This window comes from Spermophilus citellus, assembly GCF_964194105.1.
Source record: "Spermophilus citellus genome assembly, chromosome: 4".
In the NCBI taxonomy this organism is placed as follows: Eukaryota; Metazoa; Chordata; class Mammalia; order Rodentia; family Sciuridae; genus Spermophilus; species Spermophilus citellus.
Window position 1 is genome coordinate 148,520,754 of NC_138185.1, and position 13,510 is coordinate 148,534,263.

Genomic DNA, 13,510 nt, shown 5'->3' on the forward strand with positions numbered 1-13,510 from the left:
GATACCAGATGGAACTGATTCAGAAGATACCAGGTGAGCTCTTACTCCTGACCCATACCAGCCTTGATTCCTGTCTTTTCAAAGACTGGTTTGATTTTTCTTCTAGTTCTGTATATTACTCACATTCCCATTTTGCTTAAGTTAGCCAAAGTTGAATTTCTATTGCTTGGAACCAAAGACATGCAACTGATACAAAGTAGGTGGCCCAATAAAGGGCATTTGGAGGTCAAAGAAAGCTTTGAAAGGTGGTCTGAAATCCAGATACTTTATTTAAAATTGTAAAATAAACATTTATATTAATGGGTATCCAAATCACTGGTTATGATACAATGATAAATCAATTTAATGTTTCTATGTGCTTGTAGATAATTAGCATTTTTAAATGAAGAATGATGTTTAATTACTAAAAACAATATTGGAGTTCACTCTTGGCATCTCCCACATTAGAAAAGTATATAAGAATGAAACCAAACTAGTAAGGCACCCCATGCTATAGGAAGTAAACTAAGCGGTTGCTGAAAATGGCAAATAGTACAGTGAAAGATACAGATTTATTAAAATTTAACTGTAAAATTCCAATTATTCAGTTGTTCTGAGCATGCCACACATGGAGAAAATCTTTAAAATGAGATACTTTAAATACAGTAGATCACCAGGTTGGAGGTTTTCAACCAATGTCTTGCAAAATGGAGAGCAATGAGACAGCTGCTGCAAACAATCAGCCCAACAGTAAGTGATGTGAAAGGAAAAAATAATTTTTTGGCCAACCCTGCCCTCTCATTATAAAGACAAGGCTCTATCGCCCAGGGAGATCAACTGATTTGTCCAAGAGTAGTAGATTTCAGACATGGCTCAGATAGGGAGCTTCTCTTTTTGTGAGGAGATAGCAATATGTTGAATTCCAGAAAACATATCTGTAGCTTATAGTGCTAAATTTCAGACCACACACACACACACACACACACACACACACACACACACACACACAATTTTGAGTCTTTTGTGAGTTTACCTTATTACTTTTTGAAAAAATAAAAATAAATTTATAAGGATGTATCTAGATAACAATTAAGACCACCTAATACTTATCTTTAATATCCACATTTTTTAAACATAATTGAGAGGATTCAGAAAATGTGGAAGTCCCTTCTGCCATAGGTTAGTTAGTTATTCATCCCTGATACTACTGACATTTGGGGCAGGATAATTGTTTGAGGGGGGTGCTGCCCAATGTAGGATATTAAACAGCATTCCTGATCTCTACCCACTACATGCCAGTACCATCCCTAAGTATGACTTCAAAATTGTCTCTAGCCATTGCCAAATGTCCCCTGGGGTGGGAGAGTACCCTGGTTGAAAAACACTGATTTTAACAACATGATATATCACTCCACTGAGGAGTAAACTGTGATTAAACTAGTGCTGCATTTTAATTTTAATCCCAAAATATACCATGGGTAAAACTAAGTTAAAATTGCTTATACTAGTTTTTGACTAATACTGAGCTGTTCAATATAATAGTCACCCACCACATGTGGCTAATGAGCACCTGAAACACAGGCTACTCCATAGTGAAATAGCAGTTAAGTGTAAAATACATGCTGCATTCTGAAAACTTGGTTAAAAAAGAAAAAAAAGTAAATCTATCAATGATTTTTATATTAATTGAGCTATTTTAGGTATTCTTACTGGGTGAAAGACATTTTTAAAACAATATTACTTTTTAAAAAGTATAACTACTTGGGTGGGAGTTGTGGCTCGGTGGCAGAGCACTTACCTTGCACATGTGAGGCACTGGGTTTGATCCTCAGCACCACATAAAAATAAATAAACAAAATAAAGATATTGTGTCCATATATAACTAAAAATAATATATACATATATAAAATGTAGCTACTAGAAAATTTTGTGGCTTGCATTAAAATTCTACTAGATGGCACTGGTCTATTTGACATGATTTAGTATCATTCCTTAATTATATAAATTCTCAAGTCTCTCAAAGAAGCTAAAAAGACTTTGGAAATGACAGCCCTATCAAATTAGCTTACTTCTGAGCATCATAACTCTTTATCATGCTTAAGGGATTTCTCTGTTTCTTTAAACCAGTTACTTTTATTCCAGTGCTTTATTCTCAGTGTTTCAATGGGCTCTTTTCTGATGGCCGACTTGTCTTCATGCTGTTCCTTGTCATTCTCTGGCACATCTGTTTCTTTCGTATACTGAGGCTTTTTCCTAGTGGAATGTGGAGCTGTTGCAGCATCCATCATACTTAGAAAATCATAAGCTGGAAGAGGGGGTTTCCATTCCTGAGCAGATAAAATTGCTGGAAGGAAAACATAACCAAGGGTTAATGACTAACTATAAAATCATCTATAAAATCATCACATGAATATACTAGAAAATGTTTCATTTTGAAAAAATATATTTGTAGGCATGAAGGCCTTATTAGTTTTACTTAGCTTGATATTTCTAATACCATTGTGATTAGGAAATTTGATATATTTATCACTAGCTACTGTCTTATGTTAGGGTCTGTAAACAAGTCTGGATGGCACCTGGCATTTTGCCAGAGGGAGTGGTTTGTGAAGTAACGCCAGCAAGCCATTAAATGTGGAGATTCCTTATTGGTTGACTGCTGTATCGAGTTTATGTTAATTAAGATAAGCTGTGTGGAATGTATATATATCCCTCCTGTCCTACAATAAACGGCTCCCACTCCTGCTGTATCAATGTACACAAGTTGTTCGTCACCCCCTGGTTATTTTGCTGCAGCTGGACTGCGGCAGTCTTATTTTACATTATATTTACAAGCCATTATTTTCTATATAGTGATAAACGTTAATGGGGAAAAAAGGTTCATAATCTTACTGCCAATTAATCCTTGTTGGGGTTTCAAAAATAGCAATATATGTAATAAGATTACGTACACACAGATTCAAACTACAATGAAGTCTCCTACTTCCCTCCTTACTCCAATCTCAATCTCCAAATATGGTAACTATGTCTCATAAGTCATTCCAGAAAAACATTTTGGAACATATATATTTAGATATTATTATTGTATTGATATAAGTGTTGCCTTATATCTTAAAGGATATTCTGTTCTTACAGGTTTTGATTAAGATCCTTTCCAAACACTTCATGAAAAGTGTATTTTACAAAAATAATTATAGATAGGAATAATTTAAAATTGCTATGGAGTTGACTATACTATGTGTAGACAATTACTGGATGATTTTTTTCAGATGAGCTTCATGGAAGTGAATCTTAACATTATTTTAAAATATTGGTCATTAGAAAAGGAAAACTACTTAAAGCTGATAACATATAAGAAATTAACTTTTCTCCATTTAACAGACAGATTTTTGTAGGTAATACCTACCTCAGGCTTTTTGTGACAGTTAGATGAAATAATTAATAAAATGCATTTCTGTTAGCTGTTATTATAATTATTCAAGTTAAATATAAAATAATTATATTTACTAGAATATTACTTCATTAAGCCAAATTGCTTCTCTCAGATATTTATGTGTATAGATTTGGTAGTATATCTATGGAGATATTGATGACTACACAGATGATTTTAATTATATGGTTACTTGAAGACTCAATAAAATAAGCACAATTATGCATTCAATTCATTAGGAAATTTGATTAACAGTAGAAGCTATGAAGTTATGCTGTTTGGTTTGAATTCCTACTCTGATAATTATTGGTTCAATTACCATTGACAAGTTACTAACCTCTATTTTCTTAATCTGGAAAAAAATATATAATGACAATATCCAGAACCAGAACTCTGGGGTTATAAGGAGACTAAATCAGATAATCACTGAAATGTTCCCATGCGGGGAAAAGTGCACATGCTCAATAAATACTGACTATGACTTTTATGCCAACAATAACTTTCTATGAAGTAATTTGCCTATTACAGTGTAAAAGCCATGTACACCACAACCAAAAGGGTAGACCCACCTGATTAACAAAAGCAAGAACAACAAATGTGGACGGAGAAACTGAGAGATAGTTAGTTCAAGATACACCTTCTTAAAATACTTAAAACTAGAGTTTTATATGATAATAATGTACTATTTTTAAAGTGTCCTTTTTCTATAAAACCACAAATTTTTGCCCATAGTTATAGAAAAAACTGGCATTCATATGAAAAAGCTATACTAGAAGTATCTGTGAAATCAACAATTTTAAGCTTCATAAAAGCAGCAAGAAGGACTTAGGCTTGGGTAGGTCAGTGCTTCCATGGTAAGGATTTTTTTTAAGTTGGATAAATTACAAAAATCATTTTTGAAGATATTGGCAATCTATAGGAGCAACATGGACTCCAAGAATTAAAATTCAAGATAAAAGAGAGATTTAGTAAGTGAGCTGACTGCTTAGTAGGTAAGTCCACTGTCCCCAACTGAGGCTTTTCACCTTAGTCTCATAATCAGACTGTTCTATGGACAATGATATCAGCATATTAATACTTAGGATACTTATAAACACCATTCAACACATACCAGTATTCATTAGCTACAACTGAAATTTAAAAATCAACAGAACAAAATGAAGAACTGAGTGTATTAAATAAAATAGAAAAACTTACTGATATGATTTTCTAGTCCTGCTTCTAACTTTTTAAGCCATAACACAAGATTTTGTTCAGTTATAGACTGATTGGAAGGAAATGCAAATACTTGGCCACCTGAATGCAGATTCACCAAAACAAGAAGAGGAAGGGGAGGCAGAGGGCTGAAATATGCCCGCAAGATTCCTCTCCCCACAGGAGTGTTCTTCCTATAAGAGGAACAATTGAAAATATTAATTAATAGTTCTATCACAAAAATGAAAATAAGTTTATGAAATATTAAACTTTAATTAGTATCATGTCAGTAAATTTATTCTATAAAAAGACATTCTAAAATCTAAGAGGTCTATGACTATGGCATTAGTAATTAGATTTTTTTTTTTAATTTTAACACGGGTGCTTTCTTTCTCTTACAAGGAAAAAAGGCAGTCAATGACAGTTTTCAAAACAAGCACACACATTGTGAAGGCTTGTCAGCTTAGGTTTGATACAGTCAATAGGCTCATCTGAAAGTTTAGCCAAGTACCTGATCACATGTCAGTTCAACAATTAAAGGGTTATATATGATAAACACTTATGATAGACACTTCAAGTAACACAAGCCATATATCCAGCAAATGTACCAGGAAGTACTGCTGCTGGGTGTACTAAAATCTGTCTATAACATTATGGCTGGACTATAACAATACAGAAACACAGAAAACAGAACAATATCACAATGCTTACTTTTTTGTATTTGCCATTTTTTTCCAATGAACAACAATTACTTTTAAAATCAGAAAAATGATTATGTTAAAAAATTTATTGTAGTCAAGAGTGGTGGTACATGCCTGTATTCCCAGAGGCTAAGGTAGGGCAATCAAAAGTTTGAGGCTAATTTTAGTAATTTAGCAATACCCTATCTAAAATTAAAATTTAAAAAGAGTTGGGGATGAGGCTCAGTGGTAGAGCACTTCTGGGTTCAGTCTCCAGGAGTATACACACACACACACACACACACACACACACACACACACTACAGAATAAAATTCAATTTGAAACAGGTCAAACTGGACCTTGTCTATGGGAAGTTAGTTACTAAAGTACCATGACAACATATTTGGTCCCATTAATATTAACTTCCAAGGCAAAGTTATAGAGTTTCTTTTTGTTATGAAAATATAATAATTATACTTTATCTCTTACATATAAAAAATGAAAATATACTTACAGATTTAACCAGCAAGGAATAAGAGAATCCAAGTGTTTCTGTTTCATTAGTGTCAATATTGCTTTTCTATACTGAGGATTTATGCTGCCATCACTGAACAAAATAAGAAATGGTTTCTGAAGTCTTAAATAAGTGGGAAGATTTTCTACAGTTATTTCTGGCTGTTAAAAGAGAAGAACAAACAAACAAAAAAACCCCAAAGCATGGGAATGATAATACATAAAATAGAAAATATTCAAATCACTCAATTTTAGTTCATAAAATATAATTCAAACACATTTTCACTTAAATAGAGATTGAGCCACATTAATAACTATGACTCTCCAGAGTTTATTCAATCTCAACTCATCTTAATGAGTTATATTCAAAATAAAATTACTTTGAGAATAAGTTAATTTAATACTTTTAATAATTTCATATACTAAAATCTGGGGTTAGATTGGTCAATATACATATAAAAAACCAAACTCTTAGAGGAAAAATATAACAAAATTTTTTATTAAAAATATAAGCTGGTAATCATTTGCTCCCATTCTGTAGGCTCTCTATTCACTTCACTGATTGTTTTGCTGAGAAGAAGTTTTTCAGTTTGAATCCATCCTATTTATTCTTTTTTTGATATTTATTTTTTAATTGTAGTTGGACACAATACCTTTATTTTATTTATTTATTTTTATGTGGTGCTGAGGATCGAACCCAGGGCCTCGTGCATACTAGGTGAGCACTCTACCACTGAGCCACAACCGGAGCTCCCATTTATTGATTCTTGATTTTATTTTGTGCACTATAGGAGCCTTACTAAGGAAGTTGGGGCCTAATCCAACATGATAAATATTTAGGCCTACTTTATTTTCTATTAGGTACAGGGTGGGTCTCTGGTCTAATTCCTAGGTCCTTGATGCACATTGAGTTGAGTTTTGTGCATAGTGAGAGGGGCTTAATTTCATTTTGCTGCATATGGATTTCCAGTTTTCCCAGCACCATTTGACAAGATGCTATCTTTTCTCCAATATATGTTTTTGGTGCCTTTGTCTACTATGAGATTACTGTATTTATGTGAGTTTGTCTCTGTGTCTTCTATTCTGAACCATTGGTCTACAAATCTATTTTGGTGCCAATACCATGCCATTTTTGTTACTATTGCTCTGTATGTATATAGTTTCAAGTCTGGAATAGTGATGTCACTTGCTTCACGCTTCTTGCTTAGGATACTTTGGCTATTTTGGGTCTCTTATTTCTCCAGAGAATTTCATGATTGCATTTTCTATTTCTATGAGGAATGTCATTGGGATTTTGGTTAGGATTATATTAAATCTGTATAGCACTTTTGGTGGTACGGTCATTTTGAAAATATTAATTCTGTTTATCCAAGAACAAGGGAGATCTTTCCATCTTCTAAGGTCTTCTTTAATTTCTTTCTTTAGCATTCTGTAGTTTTCATTGTAGAGGTCTTTCACCTCTTTTGTTGACTCCCAAGTATTTTTTTAAGGCTATTGTAAACCGGGTAGATTTCCTAGTTTCTCTTTCAGAGGATTTCTCACTGATATACAGAAATGCCTTTGATTTATGGGTGTTGATTTCATATCCTGCTACTTTGCTGAATTCGTTTATTAGCTCTAGAAGTTTTCTGGTGGAAGTTTTTGGATCCTCTAGGTATAGAATCATGTTGTTGACAAATAGTGATAGTTTGAGTTCTTCTTTTCCTACCAGAATCCCTTTAATTTCTTTCATTTGTCTAATTGCTCTGGCTAGAGTTTCAAGAACTATGTTAAATAGACATGGTGAAAGAGGGCCTATCTCTGCCTTGTTCCAATTTTTAGAGGGAATGCTTTCAATTTTTCTCTATTTAGAATGAGTACTAATCTCTACGATATATAAAGAACTCAAAAACCTTAATGTTAAAAATCAAACAACCCAATCAGTAAATGGGCCAAGGAACTGAACAGACAATTCTCAGAAGATAATATACAATCAACAAATACATGAAAAAATGTTCAACATCTCTAGCAATTAGACAAATGCAAATCAAAACTACTTAAAGATTTTATCTCACTCTAGTCAGAATGGCAGCTATTAAGAATACAAACAACAATAAGTGTTGGCAAGGATGTGGGGAGAAAGGCACATTCATATATTGCTGGTGGGACTGCAAATTGGTGTTACTGATATGGAAAGCAGTATGGAGATTCCTTGAAAAACCTGGAATGGAACCACCATTTGACCTAGCTATACCACTCCTTGGTTTATACCCAAAGTACTTAAAAACGGCATACTACAGTGACATAGCCACATCAATGTTTATAGCAGCAGAATTCACAATAGGTAAATTGTGGAACCAACCTAGATGCCCTCAGTAGATGAATCGATAGAGAAACTGTGGTATATATATACACAATGGAATATTACTCAGCATTAAAAAAGAATAGAATCATGGCATTTGCAGGTAAAGGTGATAGAGTTGGAGAATAGTACGCTAAGTGAAGTAAGCCAATCCCCCAAAAACCAAATGCTGAATGTTTTCTCTGATATGTGGATGCTTATGCATAATGGGAATGGTGGGGGGATTATGGGAGGAATGGAGGAATTTTAGATAGGGCAAATGGAGCGGATGGGGGGTAGGAAAGATAGTGGAATGAAATAGACATCATTACCCTAAATACATGTATGAAGACACGAATGGTGTGCCTCTACTTTGGGAATGACCAGAAACATGAAAAATTATGCTCTATATGTGTACAATGAATTGAAATACATTCTGCTGTCATGTATAATAAATTAGAGTAAATAAATGAATTTAAAAATATATATAAGCTGGGTTTCAAATATATAATCTTTTTCTTTAATGTCTATTATTATTTTTCGCTTTTTTTTGGGGGGGGGGGTTACTGGAGATCAAATCCAGAGCCTTGCACATGCTAGATAAGTCTTCTACCATTGAGTACACCTCAATTCCTTTTAATTTTTGAGACAGGGTCTTGCTAAGTTATCTAGGTTGGCTTTGAACTTGCACTCTTCTTGCCTCAGCTTCAAGTATCTGGAAGTACAGGGGTGTACTAATGCACATGGCTATGATTACTTAAAAAATTAATAAAATTTTATATTTTCCAAGACTGTGAATTTGGGGGCATAAAATATGCTAAAACAAATCCAAAAGTCAAGTTTATTCCTTTTGAGTTTAAAGTAACTCAAAGAAGGAATTTAATAAGGAATTTGAATTCTAAGTGTTTTACCATTTTTACTCTTAAAAGTAGTAACTATTTTTCAAAATGTATCTGTAGAAGACAATTTGTCCAGGTTGTTTATTAAAAGAATTAGGAAGATCAATAACAATGCTAATATATTTAGGATTAAAAATATCCATGACTTACAAATAGTGAAGTCTTCTACCATTTTCCATTTTTAGATCCACATCTATTATTTCATCATCTGGCTATACATGTGAGCTAGATTAAATCATCCCCTATCAGACAAATAAGCCCCAGGTGTCAGATGAGGAAACATACACACAGAGGCTAACTTGCTTGAGTCTCAGAGTTAAGTAGGAAGGAGCTGAAACTAGAAGGCAAGCATCCTGTTCATCAGCTTCCCGTTCCATTGGAGCACAAAAAGAATCTACAACAATTTTATATTTTTAATTGTGCCAACAACCTCTGAGTACAGAGATTCATCTCAGACATAGTTCATCCTCAGACATCAAACTCTGGCATATACTTTTCCCTACTTAGTTCTCAAAGTGGCTTTTCTCTGCTAATTCTCATTTTTGTTCTATTCTGTTCCATTCTGATTTCATATTCAAAATCTTAGACCTTCCTTTTTTAAGACTTAAATCTTAGATCTCTTTTTTTCTCCGAATTCCTCTCTTTTGGTTTCTTGTATAAAGTATCATCTTTTACTCTTCCACTGGAGTTATATCCCCCTCCTAAATATTGACAGATGTTACTGAGCCAGCAGAAACATTAGGTGATACAGCCATCACTGCTCAACTCAAAATGTATTGAGAACTACAGAGTTCAAGATGTTATGCTGGGTGCTGAATCTTTAAAGAAAGGAGATACTTCCCTGCCCTCAAAGAAGAGGAGACACTTTTTTTATCATTATACATGTTACATATATTTATTGAAGTATTAAAACACATTCAATATAGTCAACTATTAAGGATACATTAAACTAAAAATTTTTTAAAAATCTCTGCTGAGTCCACCAACACAAAAACATTACATCATTATTCCTTCCAAATTCCAACTCCCATCGCCCACCTTAAAAGGTCTCCTCCTACATTAGACTTCAAAATGGGAAATGAAACTAAGTATCCCATAGATCTTTCCAGCTCTGTTGAGGTACTCTGCTCCCTTACAGCATTACATGAAAATGCCAGCTTTTTCTTATGCACAGATGATTTGCCTTATATTTGGAGATGATGATCATCTGTATATGGTAAGCATAGTAATTACCACTATACGTCATGTGACAGTAACCTTAGCTAGTTTTTAGAACTAATATCTAAGGATATTTCTGAACCCTGGCTGAATGATAGCAGAAATAGGGAAATTAGTTACAAGTCCAGAGTTGGTTTAATTTTTTAAAAATATTTATTTTTTAGTTTTTAGGTGGACACAATATCTTTATTTTTATGTGGTGCTGAGGATCAAACCCAGTGCCTCAAGCATGTTAGGCAAGTGCTCTACCACTGAGCCACAACCTCAGCCCCCAGAGTTTGTTTAATTAACTAATTAATTAGTTAAGAGGAAAAACTTAATTATCCAAACTACTGTGATCCTTGAAAATATTATTCATGAATGACAATAAGGAAACCTATGGGCTCAAAATTAAACAAGCTTAAAAAAACAAGACAGAGGAGCTTGTGAGTGATTTCAGGAAGTGATATTTGAGCTGGATTTTGTATAAGGAATAAGTTCTTGACAGAGTAAGGTGCATGCTTGAGCAGGGATCACAGATGGAGGGAATATCATGAGGATAGGTAGAGAGGTGTTAAAGCAAACAATACTGGGATCAGTGAAATAAAAGGTCCCCGATTTAAGACTGCAAGAGGCAAACATGGCTGAGACCAGACGGGTGATGCCTTGATGAGTTCTTAATCCAGGGAATATCAAGAAGACTTTTGTGTCAGATTAGTGACATGGTTAGGCCTATTTTCAGAAAGGTAACTAACTAGAATATGAATTTGTGAAAAGAAAGATCAGTGATGGATGCTGCTCTTTCCTATATCTGTCAGGTGAAAAGATCAAGATGTCTTGAGGACAACTTAAGTGTCAGTAGAAAATTAATTAAATGAATCATGGAACATTAGTACAACAGAAAACAGATATTAAAATCAATATGCATATCTACATTCTTTGAAATATACTTAATATAAAAAGACATGCAATTTTTCTAAACTTTGGAGAAATATGTTCCCAAATTTAGAGAAATTATGGTTGATTCTAATTTTCTTGATTATTTTTTGCAGTTTTTGAGAAAAAAAGAATCTCAAGTTACAATACTATGTACATGTTAAGGAAATATTTATTTAATCACATGTCATTAAAAACAAACATGCTACTATTTTTATAAATCATTTAGAAAACTACATCCTGAAAATATTAACTTAATGATTTAATTAATTATAACTTGTAACTTTGAGGGAGGAAGAGAGGGGAACAAAAATTTAGGTAACAGATTTATTAAAGACAACAGTCAATTATTTGAGCCTCAATGTATTGTCATTTAGATAATCATGACAACAAACATCATAATGGGAAAATTAGTAATTCAACCTTTTATCTGATTTAAATGGTGTTCTTTGTGCCACTTTAAAAATATAGGAGTATAAATATATAATATTATAGCTATATTTAACATATATGCAAAACAACTGAAATCAAGTATTGCAGGTTACATTTGTTGTGCCCTTGAATCCACTATTAAAGTAAAGCACTGGAAAAGGACTTTAATAAGACAGTTTGTTTTAAAACTGTATAAATAGTAACTAACATCTGTTGAATATTTACCATGGGCCAAGCATTGTCCATAAAGCACTATATACATCTTAACTGTTCCTCACAATAACTCTCTATATTTTATAATATATAATATAATAATCTATATTTTACACATATGGAAACTTAGGAGCAGAGAGGGTACCATAGAGCCAGTGAGGATTTAAGCAAGGATTTAGAACCAGGCAGTCTGACTCTTTAGAATCCATTTACTTTGTAACAAGTTTGACTTCAACCGACTTCAGCCACACAGGTAAGCTTTGGGCAGTGGACTAGAAAAGCTGTATGCATAATGAATGAATAAAACAAAGCAACCCAATCAATCTTCAGCCCACAAAACATGGTATCCTTTGCCACCCCAAACTGGAAAATTGTGTTCTACTGTATACTATCTTTAATTGGTCTAGATTTCATCCTAAATAACCTGATTATAAAATATACTTACAAATGTTTCTAGTGATGCATTTGTTATTATTTGAACTATGTCCTGCACATGGGTATTAGCAAGTGGAATGCTCTCAATTTTGCCTTCTTTGTGTCTGGCAAGTAGCAGGGCTGGAGGAGTTGCAGCATATTTATTTGACCTATAGAGAAATGTAGTATTAAAATTCACAATCAAATACAGGAGGTCATCAAAGACATGAAAAAATAGGCCAGCAAGTCACAGCCTCCAAGGAAAAAGCCCTGCCTCCAAGGAAAAAATTAACTCAATTCCCAAACTCATTTTCTATGTGAAACTATCTGTTCAGGATCCTTGATAAACTCAATTAATAGAAAGCAACAGATAATAATCTAGATAGATTTTCTTTCCCCCCACACAACTTACTCATCAAGAAAATGACTACATAGGATTTAGAATGCACTGAAAGGCTTGTGGCCCCTTTGGAATGCTTACCACACTACTAAGGATATGGGCACCTATGAGAAATCTACTATTTGCCAGGCAATGTACTAGCTTAGTTATGTTTTCATTTAATCCTCAGAATATCCCCCAGAAAGTAGCCCATAACACTCCATTTTAGAGGGGGGAAAAAATGAATTCACAGAGTGATAAATAGTAGACAGTGAATTAAAATAAGGAACTCAAATGGAGTGCGTGTTCTCTCCACTGACACAATAGCCCAAACCCACCCTCCCACTATTTTCGCTAACAACACCTAAAAAGAAGTTTTGTGAATAGGTAAAAAGCTTAATGGGAAATTATTAATAAGGTAGTAACACACATAAAAACTAAACTCATGCCAGAACAATGTAGAGACAATATAATATTATTGAGGTTATCGAGCCCAGTCTTCAGATCACTTAGAGGAACCTTAGTTGACCAGCTAATTATAAACAAAACACTCTGTAAATCACCAATCTAATTCTATGGACTATAATTAAATGCATATTGGCAATAAATAATAGCAATTGATATACATTATCAGATGGATAGGTCTCATATTTTCCTAGTTCAGTATATACAAAAATTATTGATTTCACAGAACAAACAAAAGCATCATCAAGAGCAATGTTTAAGATGAATGTTTTAAGCTCCGAAATCACAATTAGGAATATTATAGTCAGAATGTAAGAAAGACAAATGGCTGGGGTTTATAAACTAGTTTATTTGTACCCCAAAATGAACCATTAACGTAGAATGTCATTGTATTAAAAACAGTCTCCAAACTTGCAATCTAGTCCTTCTTTCTACAACAACTGTGTTAGCCTTTTGTCACT

The 13,510-nt window shown here is 33.5% G+C and overlaps 1 protein-coding gene across 3 annotated transcripts in view; it reads right to left on the bottom strand.

The window, feature by feature from the left end:
- Positions 1-256: 256 nt before the first annotated feature.
- Positions 257-13,510, bottom strand: part of TXNDC16 (thioredoxin domain containing 16) — a 96,820-nt gene continuing 83,566 nt past the window's right edge. For all 3 annotated transcript variants that reach the window (XM_081290467.1, XM_081290465.1, XM_081290466.1), the window contains 4 exons: positions 12,237-12,375; positions 5,796-5,956; positions 4,604-4,794; positions 257-2,323 (listed from right to left, as the gene is read on the bottom strand). In XM_081290467.1, the coding sequence (XP_081146593.1) occupies positions 2,058-2,323; positions 4,604-4,794; positions 5,796-5,956; positions 12,237-12,375 (757 nt within the window). In that variant the 3' untranslated portion in view covers positions 257-2,057. The remainder of the gene's footprint in view (positions 2,324-4,603; positions 4,795-5,795; positions 5,957-12,236; positions 12,376-13,510) is intronic.